The following is a 16,221-nucleotide window of genomic DNA, read 5'->3' as shown; positions in this document are numbered from 1 at the left end:
CTCTGTGTGTGAAGGAAGGATGCACTGCTGCTTGTGCCGTGCCTGAGGGGAGCCTTGCACCACAGTCTCCTGTGCTGCACCTGTTCTGTATGTTCGAGGGAAGGGCACACTGCTGCTTGTGCAGTGCCTGAGGGGAGCCTTGCACCACAGTCTCCTGTGCTGCACCTGTTCTGTGTGTGTAAGGGAAGGAGGCACAGCTGCTTGTGCAATGCACGAGGGGGGAACCATGCACCACAGTCTCCTGTGCTGCACCTGTTCTGTATGTTTGAAGGAAGGGCACACTGCTGCTTGTGCAGTGCCTGAGGGGAGCCTTGCACCACAGTCTCCCGTGCTGCACCGATTCTGTGTGTGAGGAAAGGAGGCACTGCTGCTTGTGCAATGAACGAGGGGGGAACCATGCACCACAGTCTCCCGTGCTGCACCTGGTCTGTGTGTGTAAGGGAAGGAGGCACAGCTGCTTGTGCAATACACGAGGGGAGCCTTGCACCGCAGTCTCCTGTGCTGCACCTGTTCTGTGTGTGTGAGGGAAGGATGCACAGCTTCTTGTGCAATGCACGAGGGGAACCATGCACCACAGTCTCCTGTGCTGCACCAGTTCTTTGTGTGTGGGGGAAGGAGGCACTGCTGCTTGTGCAATGAACGAGGGGGGAACCTTGCAGCACAGTCTCCTGTGCTGCACCTGTTCTGTGTGTTTGAGGGAAGGACGCACTGCTGCTTGTGCAGTGCCTAAGGGGAGCCTTGCACCACAGTCTCCTGTGCTGCACCTGTTCTTTGTGTGTGGGGGAAGGAGGCACTGCTGCTTGTGCAATGAACGAGGGGGGAACCGTGCACCACAGTCTCCTGTGCTGCACCTGTTCTGTGTGTGTGAAGGAAGGACGCACTGCTGCTTGTGCAGTGCCTGAGGGGAGCCATGCACCACAGTCTCCTGTGCTGCACCTGTTCTGTGTGTGTATGGGAAGGAGGCACTGCTACTGGTGCAGTGCACAAGAGGAATCCTGTACCGCAGTCTCCTGTGCTGCACCTGGGCTGTATGTTTGAGGGAAGGGCATACTGCTGCTTGTGCAGTGCCTGAGGGGAGCCATGCACCACAGTCTCCTGTGCTGCACCTGTTCTGTGTGTGTAAGGGAAGGAGGCACTGCTGCTTGTTCAATGCATCAGGGGAACCTTGCACCACAGTCTCCTGTGCTGCACCTGTTCTTTGTGTGTGAGGGAAGGAGGCACTGCTGCTTGCGCAACGAACGAGTGGAACCATGCACCACAGTCTCCTGTGCTGCACCTGTTCTGTGTGTGTAAGGGAAGGAGGCACTGCTGCTTGCGCAGTGCCTGAGGGGAACCTTGCACCACAGTCTCCTGTGATGCACCTGTTCTCTGTGTGTGAGGGAAGGACACACTGCTGCTTGTGTAGTGCACGAGGGCAACTTTGCAGCAAACGTTCACATGGTACACCTGTTCTGTGTGTGTGAGGGAGGTAGGCACTGCTGCTTGTGCAGTGCACAAGAGGAATCCTGCACCACAGTCTCCTGTGCTGCACCTTTTCTGTGTGTGTGAGGGAAGGAGGCACAGCTGCTTGTGCAATGCACGAGGGGAACCATGCACAACAGTCTCCTGTGCTGTACCAGTTCTTTGTGTGTGGGGGAAGGAGGCACTGCTGCTTGTGCAATGAACGAGGGGGGAACCATGCACCACAGTCTCCTATGCTGCACCAGTTCTTTGTGTGTGGGGGAAGGAGGCACTGCTGCTTGTGCAATGAACGAGGGGGGAACCATGCACCACAGTCTCCTGTGCTGCACCTGTTCTGTGTGTGTGAAGGAAGGACGCACTGCTGCTTGTGCAGTGCCTGAGGGGAGCCTTGCACCACAGTCTTCTGTGCTGCGCCTGTTCTGTGTGTGTGAAGGAAGGACGCACTGCTGCTTGTTCAGTGCCTGAGGGGAGCCTTGCACCACAGTCTTCTGTGCTGCGCCTGTTCTGTGTGTGTGAGGGAAGGAGGCACTGCTACTGGTGCAGTGCACGAGAGGAATCCTGCACCGCAGTCTCCTGTGCTGCACCTGGTCTGTATGTTTGAGGGAAGGGCACACTGCTGCTTGTGCAGTGCCTGAGGGGAGCCATGCACCACAGTCTCCTGTGCTGCACCTGTTCTGTGTGTGTAAGGGAAGGAGGCACTGCTACTGGTGCAGTGCACGAGGGGAACCTTGCACCAAAGGTTCACATGCTACACCTGTTCTGTGTGTGTGAGGGAAGGAGGCACTGCTGCTTGTGCAATGCACGAGGGGAACCATGCACCACAGTCTCCCGTGCTGCACCTGTTCTGTGTGTGTGAGGGAAGGAGGCACTGCTGCTTGTGCAATGCACGAGGGGAACCATGCACCACAGTATCCTGTGCTGCACCTGTTCTTTGTGTGTGAGGGAAGGAGGCACTGCTGCTTGTGCAATGAACGAGGGGAACCATGCACCACAGTCTCCTGTGCTGCACCTGTTCTGTGTGTGTGAGGGAAGGAGGCAATGCTGATTGCGCAGTGCCTGAGGGGAGCCTTGCACCACAGTCTCCGTTGCTGCACCTGTTCTGTGTGTGTGAGGGAAGGAGGCACTACTGCTTGTGCAGTGCACGAGAGGAATCCTGCACCACAGTCTCCTGTGCTGCACCTGTTCTGTGTGTGTGAGGGAAGGTGGCACTGCTGCTTGTGCAGTGCACAAGAGGAATCCTGCACCACAGTCTCCTGTGCTGCACCTGTTCTCTGTGTGTGAGGGAAGGAGGCACTGCTGCTTGTGCAATGCACGAGGGGAACCATGCACCACAGTCTCCAATGCTGAACTTGTTCTGTGTGTTTGAGGGAAGGACGCACTGCTGCTTGTGCAGTGCACAAGGGGAACCATGCACCACAGTCTCCTGTGATGCACCTGCTCTGTGTGATGCAGGGAAGGAGGCACTGCTGCTTGTTCAATGCATGAGGGGAACCTTGCACCAAAGGTTCACATGCTACACCTGTTCTGTGTGTGTGAGGGAAGGAGGCACTGCTGCTTGTGCAGTGCACGAGGAAAGCCTTGCACCACAGTCTCCAGTGCTGCACCTGCTCTGTGTGATGGAGGGAAGGGCGCACTTCTGCTTGCGCAATGAACGAGGGGAACCATGCACCACAGTCTCCTGTGCTGCACCTGTTCTGTGTGTGTGAGGGAAGGAGGCACTGCTGCTTGTTTAATGCATGAGGGGAACCTTGCACCACAGTCTCCTGTGCTGCACCTGTTCGCTGTGTGTGAGGGAAGGACGCACTGCTGCTTGTGCAGTGCACAAGGGGAATCTTGCAGAAAAGGTTCACATGGTACACCTGTTCTGTGTGTGTGAGGGAAGGAGGCACTGCTGCTTGTGCAGTGCACAAGAGGAATCCTGCACCACAGTCTCCTGTGCTGCACCTATTCTCTGTGTGTGAGGGAAGGAGGCACTGCTGCTTGTGCAATGAACGAGGGGGGAACCATGCACCACAGTCTCCTGTGCTGCACCTGTTCTGTGTGTGTGAGGGAAGGACGCACTGCTACTTGTGCAGTGCACGAGGGGAACCTTGCACCAATTGTTCACATGCTTATCTTTTCTGTGTGTGTGAGGGAACCTTGCACTGCTGCAGACATGCTGCACATCTACTGCCTGTTATTGAAGTTTGGTCAAACTTTACAACAGTGAAAATGTTTAGCTTCCGCGATGCTTGTTTTTCCTGGTTTCACTTCTCTCTCTGCTCCAGCTGCCAGCTCACTCCCTTTATGAAATCCTCTACAGGGGGCGCTCCCTGTTCTGTCCTGCCTGGAGGGCTCCTGGGAAGGCTGCCCCCTCCCCCCATTCCTGGTTCGTGTTACTAAAGCTTTTTAACTCTCCTCGGTAGTGGTGTTTACCGAGCCGCTCCTCTCAGTTTATATCAGGTAGCACCCGTGATCACACGCGCACACGTCCACTGTACCAACAAACAGCCAGGGTAACACCACCCAGACCCAAGGTCACCCCTGCTGCCTGGAGCCTGAGGTGTCTGAGCGGCCCCAGTGGCGGGAGCGCTGGAGGGAACTGCTGGTGGAAGGGAAAGAAACCAGCAGTCGGACTGTGTAGGAGTGTGTGAATGAATGAATGAATGAATGAATTTTGAAAAGCTCGCATTACCCGAAGGTGTCTTAGCGCTAGGCGGATCAAGGACGGAAAAGGGACGAGGACCAAAAATGAGTCAGAGAACACTTGCTCTAAGTCAGCGAAACAGCCAGGTCTTGAGCTGCTTCTGAACAGCGGCAGGCTGTGCTGGGATCGGAGGGTCAGAGGGAGGGAATTCCATAACTTTCCCCCCTGAAAGGCCAGTGTCCTACCGCCCCATTTTGCTCGATTAATTATGGGAATCTGAACCTTGTGCTCCATGCTAGATCTAAGCGTTCTACCGGGTGTATACCATGTAAATAACTCCTGGAAATAGAGGGGGCCAGTGCCGTGAAGCGCCTTGTGCATTAACCACAACGTTTTAAAAGAAACTCTCCTCTACTGGTAGCCGTTGAAGGCCATGTAGAAGACACGACATGTTCAAGAGTGTTCTGGCCACCGCATTTTGAAGAGACTGCAATTTGTAGGTCTCGCCTGAGCCAATGCACTTGCGCATTGCTCCGGCGAGATTTTAGTAAGCGGAAAAGAAAAGTCTACCAAAACAGCTGCGGATCAGATACAGTTCATGTGATCTATGCGCATGCATACCATGGCCAGCCACATAATACACCACCATTTGTCTGTGCCTCGGCATCAGACTTCAAAGGCTGCCACTCCCCCGCGTGCACATCATGCACCACCTTCTGTCTGTGCCTCAGCATCAGACTTCAAAGGCTGCCGTTCCCCCGCCCCAGCCACAGCAATGCCGAGAGCTTGTTTCTGGACGAAAGTGAAAGCCTACCGTGCTTGTTTACAGTAGCCTTGCTCCTCAAATGCTGTTGCTGTGTTGCCATCTCTCTAGGGACACTCAGCTTGAAAACACTCGACTTGCTTGCTAGCTGCAGTGCTACATCCGCTATGCTTTGCCTCTAGACACGTTGATCCCTCGCAGACTGTGCTGACTCTGCCCCTCCTGATTCTGAAACTGACCAACACAGTCTCTTCTCTCTGTCTTATGATGTCTGCCCTGCCACCATTTACTTCGGACCCTCACACCTCTTCACCCTCACACCCCCTCACCACACCCTCACACACCCTCACCCTCACCCCATCACCCTCACCCCGTAACCCTCACCCTCCCTCACCCTCACACACCCTCCCTCACCCTCACACACCCTCACTCACCCTCACAACCTCACACCTCTCACCCTCACAACCCTCTTACCCTCGCTCACCCTCACCCCCACCCCCTCACACCCCCAGACACCCTCACCCTCACACACCACATCACTCAGGAACACCACCACATCACTTAGGAACACCACCACGTCACTCAGGGGCACCACCACATCACTCAGGGGCACCACCACATCACTCGGGGACACCACCACATCACTCAGGGACACCACCACATCACTCAGGGGCACCACTCAGGGGCACCACCACATCACTTAGGGACACCACCACATCACTCAGGAACACCACCACATCACTTGCGGACACCACCACATCACTCAGGGACACCACCACATCACTCGGGGACACCACCACATCACTCGGGACACCACCACATCACTCGGGACACCACCACATCACTCGGGGACACCACCACATCACTCATGACACCACCACAACACTCGGGGACACCGCCACATCACTCGGGGACACCGCCACATCACTCGGGGACACCACCACATCACTCGGGGACACCACCACATCACTCAGGGACACCACCACATCACTCAGGGGCACCACTCACGGACACCACCACATCACTCGGGGACACCACAACATAACTCAGGAACACCACCACATCACTCAGGGACACCACCACATCACTCAGGGGCACCACTCAGGGGCACCACCACATCACTCAGGGACACCGCCACATCACTCAGGGACACCACCACATCACTCAGGGACACCACCACATCACTCGGGGACACCATCACATCACTCGGGGACACCACCACATCACTCTGGGACACCACCACATCACTCGGGGACACCACCACATCACTCGGGGACACCACCACATCACTCGAGGACACCACTACATCACTCGAGGACACCACTACATCACTCGGGGACACCACCACATCACTCGGGGACACCACCACATCACTCGGGGACACCACCACATCACTCGGGGACACCACCACATCACTCGGGGACACCAGCACATCACTAGAGGACACCACCACATCACTCGGGGACACCACCACATCACTTGGGGACACCACCACATCACTCAGGGGTACCACCACATCACTCAGGGACACCACCATATCACTCGGGGACACCACCACATCACTCAGAGACACCACCACGTCACTCGGGGACACCACCACATCACTCGGGGACACCACCACATCACTCGGGGACACCACCACATCACTCAGGGACACCACCACATCATTCAGGGGCACCACCACATCGCTCGGGGGCACCACCACTTCACTCAGGGACACCACCACATCACTCAGGGACACCGCCTCATCACTCTGGGACACCGCCTCATCACTCTGGGACACCGCCACATCACTCTGGGACACCACCACATCACTCTGGGACACCACCACGTCACTCGAGGACACCACCACGTCACTCGGGGACACCACCACATCACTCGGGGACACCACCACATCACTCGGGGACACCACCACATCACTCAGGGACACCACCACATCATTCAGGGGCACCACCACATCACTCAGGGGCACCACCACTTCACTCAGGGACACCACCACATCACTCAGGGACACCGCCTCATCACTCTGGGACACCGCCACATCACTCAGGGACACCACCACATCACTCAGGGGCACCACTCACGGACACCACCACATCACTCGGGGACACCACCACATAACTCAGGAACACCACCACATCACTCAGGAACACCACCACATCACTCAGGGACACCACCACATCACTCAGGGGCACCACTCAGGGGCACCACCACATGACTCAGGGACACCACCACATCACTCAGGGACATCACTCAGGGACACCACCACATCACTCAGGGACACCACCACATCACTCGGGGACACCATCACATCACTCGGGGACACCACCACATCACTCTGGGACACCACCACATCACTCGGGGACACCACCACATCACTCGGGGACACCACCACATCACTCAGGGACACCACTACATCACTCGGGGACACCACCACATCACTCGGGGACACCACCGCATCACTCGGGGACACCACCACATCACTCTGGGGCACCAGCACATCACTCGGGGACACCAGCACATCACTCGGGGACACCACCACATCACTCGGGGACACCACCACATCACTCGGGGACACCACCACATCACTCAGGGGTACCACCACATCACTCAGGGACACCACCATATCACTCGGGGACACCACCACATCACTCAGAGACACCACCACGTCACTCGGGGACACCACCACTTCACTCAGGGACACCACCACATCACTCAGGGACACCGCCTCATCACTCTGGGACACCGCCACATCACTCTGGGACACCACCACATCACTCTGGGACACCACCACATCACTCTGGGACACCACAATATCACTCGGGGACACACCACATCACTCTGGGACACCACCACATCACTCTAATACACCACCACATCACTCTGGGACACCAGCACATCACTCTGTTACACCGCCACATCACTCTAATACACCACCACATCATTCTAATACACAACCACATTACTCTGGGACACCACCACATCACTCTAATACACCACCACATCACTCTAATACACCACCACATCACTCTGGGACACCACCACACCACTCTGGGACACCACCACACCACTCTGGGACACCACCACATCACTCTGGGACACCACCACATTACTCTGGGACACCACCACATCACTCGGGGACACCACCACATCACTCAGAGACACCACCACGTCACTCGGGGACACCACCACATCACTCGGGGACACCACCACATCACTCGGGGACACCACCACATCACTCAGGGACACCACCACATCATTCAGGGGCACCACCACATCACGGGGGCACCACCACTTCACTCAGGGACACCACCACATCACTCAGGGACACCGCCTCATCACTCTGGGACACCGCCATATCACTCTGGGACACCACCACATCACTCTGGGACACCACCACATCACTCTGGGACACTACAATATCACTCGGGGACACACCACATCACTCTGGGACACCACCACATCACTCTAATACACCACCACATCACTCTGGGACACCAGCACATCACTCTGTTACACCGCCACATCACTCTAATACACCACCACATCATTCTAATACACAACCACATCACTCTGGGACACCACCACATCACTCTAATACACCACCACATCACTCTAATACACCACCACATCACTCTGGGACACCACCACACCACTCTGGGACACCACCACATCACTCTGGGACACCACCACATCACTCTGGGACACCACCACATTACTCTGGGACACCACCACATTACTCTGGGACACCACCACATCACTCGGGGACACCACCACATCACTCAAGGACACCGCCTCATCACTCTGGGACACCGCCTCATCACTCTGGGACACCGCCTCATCACTCTGGGACACCGCCACATCACTCTGGGACACCGCCACATCACTCTGGGACACCGCCACATCACTCTGGGACACCGCCACATCACTCTGGGACACCACCACATCACTCGGGGACACCACCACATCACTCGGGGACACCACCACATCACTCTGGGACACCACCACATCACTCTAATACCCCACCACATCACTCTAATACACCACCACATCACTCCGGGACACCACCACATCACTCTGGGACACCACCACATCACTCTAATTTACCACCACATCACTCTAATACACCACCACATCACTCTAATACACCACCACATCACTCTAATACACCACCACATCACTCTGGGACACCACCACATCACTCTAATACACCACCACATCACTCAGCCCAACCACTTCATCACTCAGCACCACACCATAACTGTCCTTGCTTGCTACCAACAAGCATTGCCATAGCCAATAGGACTCACATTAGGAAAGTGTAAGCTATTGGCTTTGTGAATAACAATGCTACTAATTTGTATATTTTCAAAGCCAACACATATTAAAAAAATTGTCATTTACAATACCATTAGCTCACACTTTCCTAATGCGAGACCTATTGCATTGCAAATGCTTATTTTATACGGTATTTCGAGGTACCGAGATAAAGTGCATTGCAGTAGTCTAGCTGCGAACCAATGAGGACCAACATGACGGTCTTCTGGAGATCTGTTGGAATAAAAGGGAGGATTATTTTTACAATCTTTAACAAAAAGTAGCCCCCAGAGGTCACTGCATTAACCTAAGCATAGTGTGCGTGTTTGTGTGTGAGAAAGAGAGTGAGAGAATAGGAGAGTGCATTGGGCACTGGTGAACGTCTTTACCCCATTCACTTTGCACACAAGGAGCTATCCTTGGTGATAGTGGGTTGGAAAACAGGGGGTCAAAGGGCACACATCTTCAAAAGAAATATCCAGAATCCAGAGTTTTGCAGCAGTTCTGAAACGGCTCACATGAAAGATTACAATACTTGTTCTGTTGACCCTCCCCAGGGGTGTTTCACAAGGAGAAAAAGGTGGGGGGAGGGGAAAGGAGGTGGCTTGACAGTGCAAGTCTAGTGGGCTCATACTCCTAGAAAATAATCGTTAAAAAAAAGCAATGGCAAAGCCAATAGGTCTCTCCCATGCAAGAGCTATTGGCTTTTCCAATGTGTTTAAGTCATGTTGTACACTGGTGTGGCTGCTGTTCAGGTAAACGTTAGTGGCATGGAGGAGATTGGAGAGCGTAGAGTGGAGTAGTTCAGAGTATTGCAGAGTGGAGTATAGTGGCGTAGAGTACAGTGGCATAGAGTAAATTAGGGTGGAGGGGAGTGGGTAGAGGGAGTTGCATACAGTGGAGTAGAATGTAGTTGCATGGAATGGAGTGGAGTGTCGTAGAGCAGAGTGCAGTAGGATGTAGTGTCATCAAGTTGGAGTAGGGTGGAGTGGCATAGAGTGTAGAAGAGCTTTGAGGAGTGGAGGGGAGTAGGGTGGAAATGAGTGCTGTAGAGGGAAGTGACATAGAGTACCAAAGAGTGGAGTGACATGGAGTGGCATAGAGTAAAATGGCGTAGAGTAGCACAGTGCAATAGAGTGGACTAGTGTGTCATAGTGTAGAGTGCAGTAAAGTGTTGTGGAATGATGTAGAGGAAGTCGTGTTGAGTGTCGTGGAATGGAGTAGAGTGTTGTAGAGTGGAGTGGCGTAGAGTGTTGTAGAGTGGAGGGGTGTAAAGTGCCGTAGAGTAGAGTGTTGAGGAGTGGAGTGGCATAGAGTGGAATATCGTAGAATGGCATAGAGTGGAGTGGAGTAGGCTAGAGTGGCATAGCATACAGTGAAATAGAGTGTAGTGGCGCAGAGTGGAGTAGTGTGTTGTGACATAGTGTCATGGTGTACAGTGAAGGGCTTAAAATGGAGGGGCTTGTCATAAAGCAGAGTGGCGTGTTGTAGAGTGGCATAGAGTGGAATGGAGTAGATTGGAGTGGCGTGTCATGGAGTGGAGTGGCGTGCTGTAGAGTGTTTTAGATTGGAGGGGCATAGAGTGGAGTGTCATGTCATGGAGTGGCGTGCAGTAGGGTGGCATAGAGTGACATAGAGTGGCGTGGAGTGTCATAGAATGGACTGGTGTGTCGTATTGTGTAGTGGTCTACTGATAGTGGCGTGTCGTAGAATGGAGTGGCGTAGAGTGACATAGAGTGGAGGAGAGGGTTGTAGAGTGGACTGGCGTAGTGTGGAGTATGCATGGTGTGGTAGCGCATTGCCTATTACAGACAACACATTTCCAAGGAAATCACCATTGCATTTGCCCAGACATACAGATTTACTGAATAAACGATATAGCACAAAAACAGTAATGTGTGGATATCAGCATCACTTAACGTATTAATTCATTTTGAAACAATGTTTTTACCACACATCAGAATTACAAAAAAAATGTGCTTCATTTGTGCTTTGCTAAGTCTGATATATTCGGAAGTATCTGCTCAGTTCATTTGCAGGCATTACATTTTCTTGTGTGCTAGAAGAAAGCCTTTCTTTTCAAAACAAGATTGCCACATAAATCCTCTCATTTTGAAGTCGCAGAAAGAAAAATAAACACTAACGTCCATCCATAGACAGAGTCTGACGTTTGATATTCTCTTAGTTGTAAATCCATCCTGTCTCTTTCATTTGCATTAAACAAGTTAATATAACTGAAACTATATGTGCAACTGGCAGGATATGCCTCAGACAGCAGAGCTATCCCTCAAGTCAGAGTTAGAGTTTGGAAGCTGACTGAAAGAGGTTTACTTCAGTCTTTCAGCCTCATGCCTCAGACAGTAGCACTATCCCTCAGGTTAGAGCTTGGAGGCTCACAGAAGGGAGTGTACTTCTGTCTTTCAGGCTCACGCCTCAGACAGCAGCCCTATCCCTCAGGTTAGACCCAGGAAGCTCACCGAAAGAGGCCTACTGCGGTCTTTCAGGCTCAGGCCTCAGACAGCAGCCCTATCCCTCAGGTTAGACCCTGGAAGCCACTGAAAGAGGCCTACTTCGGTCTTTCAGGCTCAGGCCTCAGGCAGCAGTTTTTGGTTAGAAATCTATAAATATAGTTCATGGCAGACATCCCTGAATTAGCCATAAGCAGCAAGCAGTTGCCCTCTGCCAAGGAGGAAATGACCCCTGAAATCAGCATTCAGTGCCTTGTGTTAGTGCTGCAGCAACCTCTGATATCGCCACTGGTGCCACTACTATGGGTCCCACCTTTACTGCGTTTAGGATTACACTACTCTAGTCTGTGCTAGCACACTATGGGCCCCATTCACAGAACTAACTTAAGACAAAATCCTAAACTTACTACCATTTTGGTATTCACAGAAGGCACTTACTCAGCAATAAGTAAGTGCTTTCTGCGAATACCAAAATGAGTAAGTTCCTTCTATGAATACCAAAATGAGTAAATGGTTGTAAGTTTGGGATTTTTTCTTAAGTTAGTTCTGTGAATGGGGCCCTATACTTTTATTTTGGTACTACTAGCAGTAAATCTACTTATAACTTTCAACAGGGGGATGTCTCCAGTCATTCCATAATCCTTCATCTGGTCTCGTCTTTTATCACAAAGTCGAAATATAATTATATAGTAGGTATCTGTATGACTAGGGTACTCTGTGAAATTACCTCAGTGTGCAATGCATTCACTTCTAGAACTAGGCATCTCTTCGTATAGGGTCACTACTTAATTTGTAAAGATAAATAAGTGCCTGGGCTCTCATCAGGAGCCCGCTGCAGTTTGCCCCACCTTTTGCCCCTGCCAGTACCAACACAACTGCTAACCATCACACCCTACAAGTGTGGCAATTCAGACTATTCCAGGCCTCCAACGCTATAAGAATGGCCTGGGCTGCAGGGGCCCGTGTCTGAACTTAGGGTCACAAGTTCAAACCCCAGCAGTTCCTCTCAGCCTTTCATCCATCTGAGGTCAATAAAATGAGTACCATTGAGTTGGGTAACAATAAGCATCTGTTATCTGTTATTCAGCTCCAAGATGCCTTTACAAATACTCATGTTATTTTATGTTATGTGTTATAAGCCATTTTAACCCCTTCCATGCGTCCGACCGCCTCCCACTGTCCGAAGTCACGGTGTGTGTGTGCGGAGGATGGCCGGGGCCATCCGTACCCCGCCCACTCATTATTCCCCCAGCACTACTGCAGAATTTGCGGCGCAGTCAAGCGGTTAATGTATATTGAATTTATATACAACTGTTGTTGAGTTCATCTGTAAATTGGACAGACAGCGCCACCATGTGGCAGACTGTCATAAGCACAGGTGTTGAAAATTAAGTGCTGGTGCCGAGCACCGGAAACCCCTGGCTCAAATTAAGCACTGTATAGAGTACTCTATGAAGCTGCCTCGACGTAAAATGCAGTGAGTTGGAAGTCTATGTGGACATTTTAGGTGCTTGGCTACTGGTGTGTTATACCCTCAGCATCCCTGCTACTCCTGCCAGCTGGCTCCTGGCTGTTGGAGATAGGGGTACACCTCTGCCAGTCTGATGTATATTCTTTTATTACAAGAGGTGTTTTATCTTTCAGGGGGACGAGGATCCACCAGGCTGTGCGACTGCCCCAGGAGGAATGCAGGAGTAAATGACGTGACATCGCTGAAATGGTGGCAGAGCAGACAACGAGTGCCCCTGGAAATGGAAGTAAGTAATTTCTTGATCTTACTGCTGGAATCGGAGTAAGGTATATCTTATTTAGTTTAAGGTAGGAGTAAAAAAAAATTGCATGCTGTGTGTAGAGGCAAAGCAACCGCTCAATTGCAGGAGTTGTACTCCCAGGACTCCTTTTTGCCCTAGTATTGTTCACTTTGCTGCCACACGACTGGCTTGATAAGACATCATTTTTTTCTTAATCAATCAAGGGAGACAGAAGCTGAGATCCATTCAGCTTTCCAGGCAATGATCATATTATCATAGGAGAATGGATCACTTGTCCTGAATTATTACCAGGGTCTAGGGTGTTAACAATCTTTAAAAAAAAACTCATTCATGTAAATGGTACTGTGGGGGTTTAGCTTGATTTTCCACTTGTGTATCTACCTGTAAAGCAGCATCATTGGGTCTTACAATATGCTTTCCTCCTCCTGGAGGGAGCACAAGTTGTGACTCTTACTCCTCGAGTAAGTGAGGAGGCCCACGCCTGACCCCTGAGGAAGCGTACAAGCAAAACTGTAAGTTATAGGCACTATAGACCCATAACATCTGAGAAGAAGGGTAAGTGCAAAAACTTATCCTCGCATGCCACTAACTTGGTATTGTGCACAACACTGGTCCTGGAGAAAGCCACCCAACCTGATTGGGCATCGATAGGGCTGAAACATGTCGACCACACATGATTTAAAGTAGGTGCTATAGAACAGTAGCCCTTCTAGATATGCACCGTGGAGAGGTGTGGTGCAGTGGCCAGGGCACCTGACTTTGGAGCACAGGGTTCACGGTTCGATCCCTGGCTCCGGTGGCAGCTCAGCTCAGCACCATGTGACTCTGGGCAATAGCTCAGTTAATTTCCACAACGACACCCAGTACCTTGAGACACGTAAGGGTGAGTAGTTTGCGCTTTACAAATCCGGATTTTACCGCCCTCTGATTTTTATCCTTGCCCCATCTCCAATAGAATAAAATGCGTTGTTGACAGATGGAGGTAATTTAAAATCACTTTATTCACTCTCTCATCATCTCTGATCACTACTGTAATCACCAGTAGGTCTCCCTCCAGGAGGAGGAAAGCATATTGTAAGACCAAATGATGATGCTTTTCACATAGGTACACAAGCGGAAACCAAGATATACCGCCAGAGTACCATTTACGTGAATGAGGGGTTTTAAGACGGCCAACACCCTAGACCCTGGTAATAATACAGGACAAGTGATCCATTCTCCTATGATAGTATTTGATAAGACGTAAGGTAGTGGTGGCTGTGATCTATGAGAAGAGCTGTAATACCTGGTTGGAATTTCCCTCATTTGTTTTAAAATTTGCCTCACTCACACTCGCTCGATCTCACATTTGCTGTCTTCCCCCTCACTCGAACTCACATTCTCTAACTTACTCATTCTCATTCCCTCTGACTCACTGGCAGTGTTCATAACACCACAACAATCTTGTTTTCATGAACACACTGCCAAATGAAATAAAAATGCAGTGTTGGGATTGAAAGAGGCAAAGTGCAAGATGTGGGGCCACACAGGAGTCAGGTTGGGTACACCCTAGAGCCCAGAATAAGGAGCCGCCACTGACATATGGTATAGTGCACTGTGTGCTGATCTCTACCTCCTTTCACAAAGCCGTAATCAGACTCCACATTTTAACAGATGACATGCTAACCCTTGAGTTACGAGGATCTCTGTCCCATAACACTATTTGTGTGTTTGCTGAAGAGAGAGGGTGTCCAACCAACACCAGTGAGCATAGAAAGAAATCACACTATCTCACTTACTATGGAGGAGAGAGTGTGCTTTGCACCCTTTCAAAATTACAGCAAGTGTGAGTAATCTGTTACCTCCTCCCTTACTGCAAGTGCATCTGTATTATAATAACCTTACTGTGGAGGGTCAGCTCTGAGGGAGGTATTGCCTCCTTAGCCACGTCTGGCCAGAGAGTGATACAATGTATGGGAGCACATCCGGGCTCCCGCAGAATTTAGAACATTACACTCGCCACCTGGACAGTGCGCCTGCTGCTCTCTGCTCAGGGGGCTCGTAGAGTCACCCAGCAGGCAGAGGCCGTAGGCTGTGGGCGATCCGCAGGGCCGGACTGAGAATCAAAACCAGCCCTGGCAAAGTGCCTTGATGCCCCCCAGGGGATTGGGGGTGCAGCCGAGTTGTTTGCCAGGGCCGGTTCAGGACGATTTTTTTTACAGGGGCCGATATTGCAGCTATGCTGCAAAACAGCCCTGTAACAAAAACGGCCCCCAGAGGCCCAAACCGGCCCCCACCCTGGCGGCCCACCGGGGAAATGCCTGGTGCCCGATACGGCCAGTCCGGCCCTGGCGCAACGGACTGGTGTGGGCGCTGCAGTTGCTTGCTTGGTAGGCCTCAAAAATATTTATAGGAATGGCAATTATTATTTTTTCACAAACTAAGAGGCACCAGGATGTTTAGGCGCTAGAAGTAGGGGTGCGAGGCGCCAGAAATACCCATGCTGAGGCTCTGAAATTGAGTGAGCAATAAAGATATGGAGTGTGATGGAAAAGAACACGTTTATAGAATCTAAACAAATCAAGACACGTCGTGATGTGTAGCCGATCATTATTTGCAGAAACCAGCCAGATTCCATGCATTGTCGTTTGGTGCGATTTGGTTTTAGCAGTAAAAATACATATCTACGCTGCCAGATCAAGTCAGGGAAGAACTAGACGGCCCACTTACTGAAGAGGAATTGAGGGCGGGCCTGGGAGAACTGAACGGGGGCAAGGCTCCAGGCCCTAATGGCTTTCCGTGCAAATTAAAAAATATATATTTTCAGCAGCTGGG

General features: G+C 51.6%; 1 protein-coding gene across 3 annotated transcripts in view; it reads left to right on the top strand.

Moving 5' to 3' along the window:
* The window catches only part of C1_1H1orf210 (chromosome 1_1 C1orf210 homolog), a 165,222-nt gene that overhangs the window by 81,247 nt on the left and 67,754 nt on the right, over positions 1 to 16,221 (top strand). For all 3 annotated transcript variants that reach the window (XR_015307478.1, XR_015307477.1, XM_086952185.1), the window contains exon 2: positions 13,280 to 13,392. Coding sequence is in view for 1 of the 3 variants with exons in the window: in XM_086952185.1 (XP_086808311.1) it covers positions 13,353 to 13,392 (40 nt within the window). In the remaining 2 variants the exon portion in view is untranslated. The remainder of the gene's footprint in view (positions 1 to 13,279; positions 13,393 to 16,221) is intronic.

The sequence above is a fragment of the Lissotriton vulgaris genome, chromosome 1_1, assembly GCF_964263255.1.
Source record: "Lissotriton vulgaris chromosome 1_1, aLisVul1.2, whole genome shotgun sequence".
In the NCBI taxonomy this organism is placed as follows: Eukaryota; Metazoa; Chordata; class Amphibia; order Caudata; family Salamandridae; genus Lissotriton; species Lissotriton vulgaris.
The sequence above is the reverse complement of the archived record's forward strand: the minus strand, read 5'-3'. Positions and strand labels throughout refer to the sequence as shown.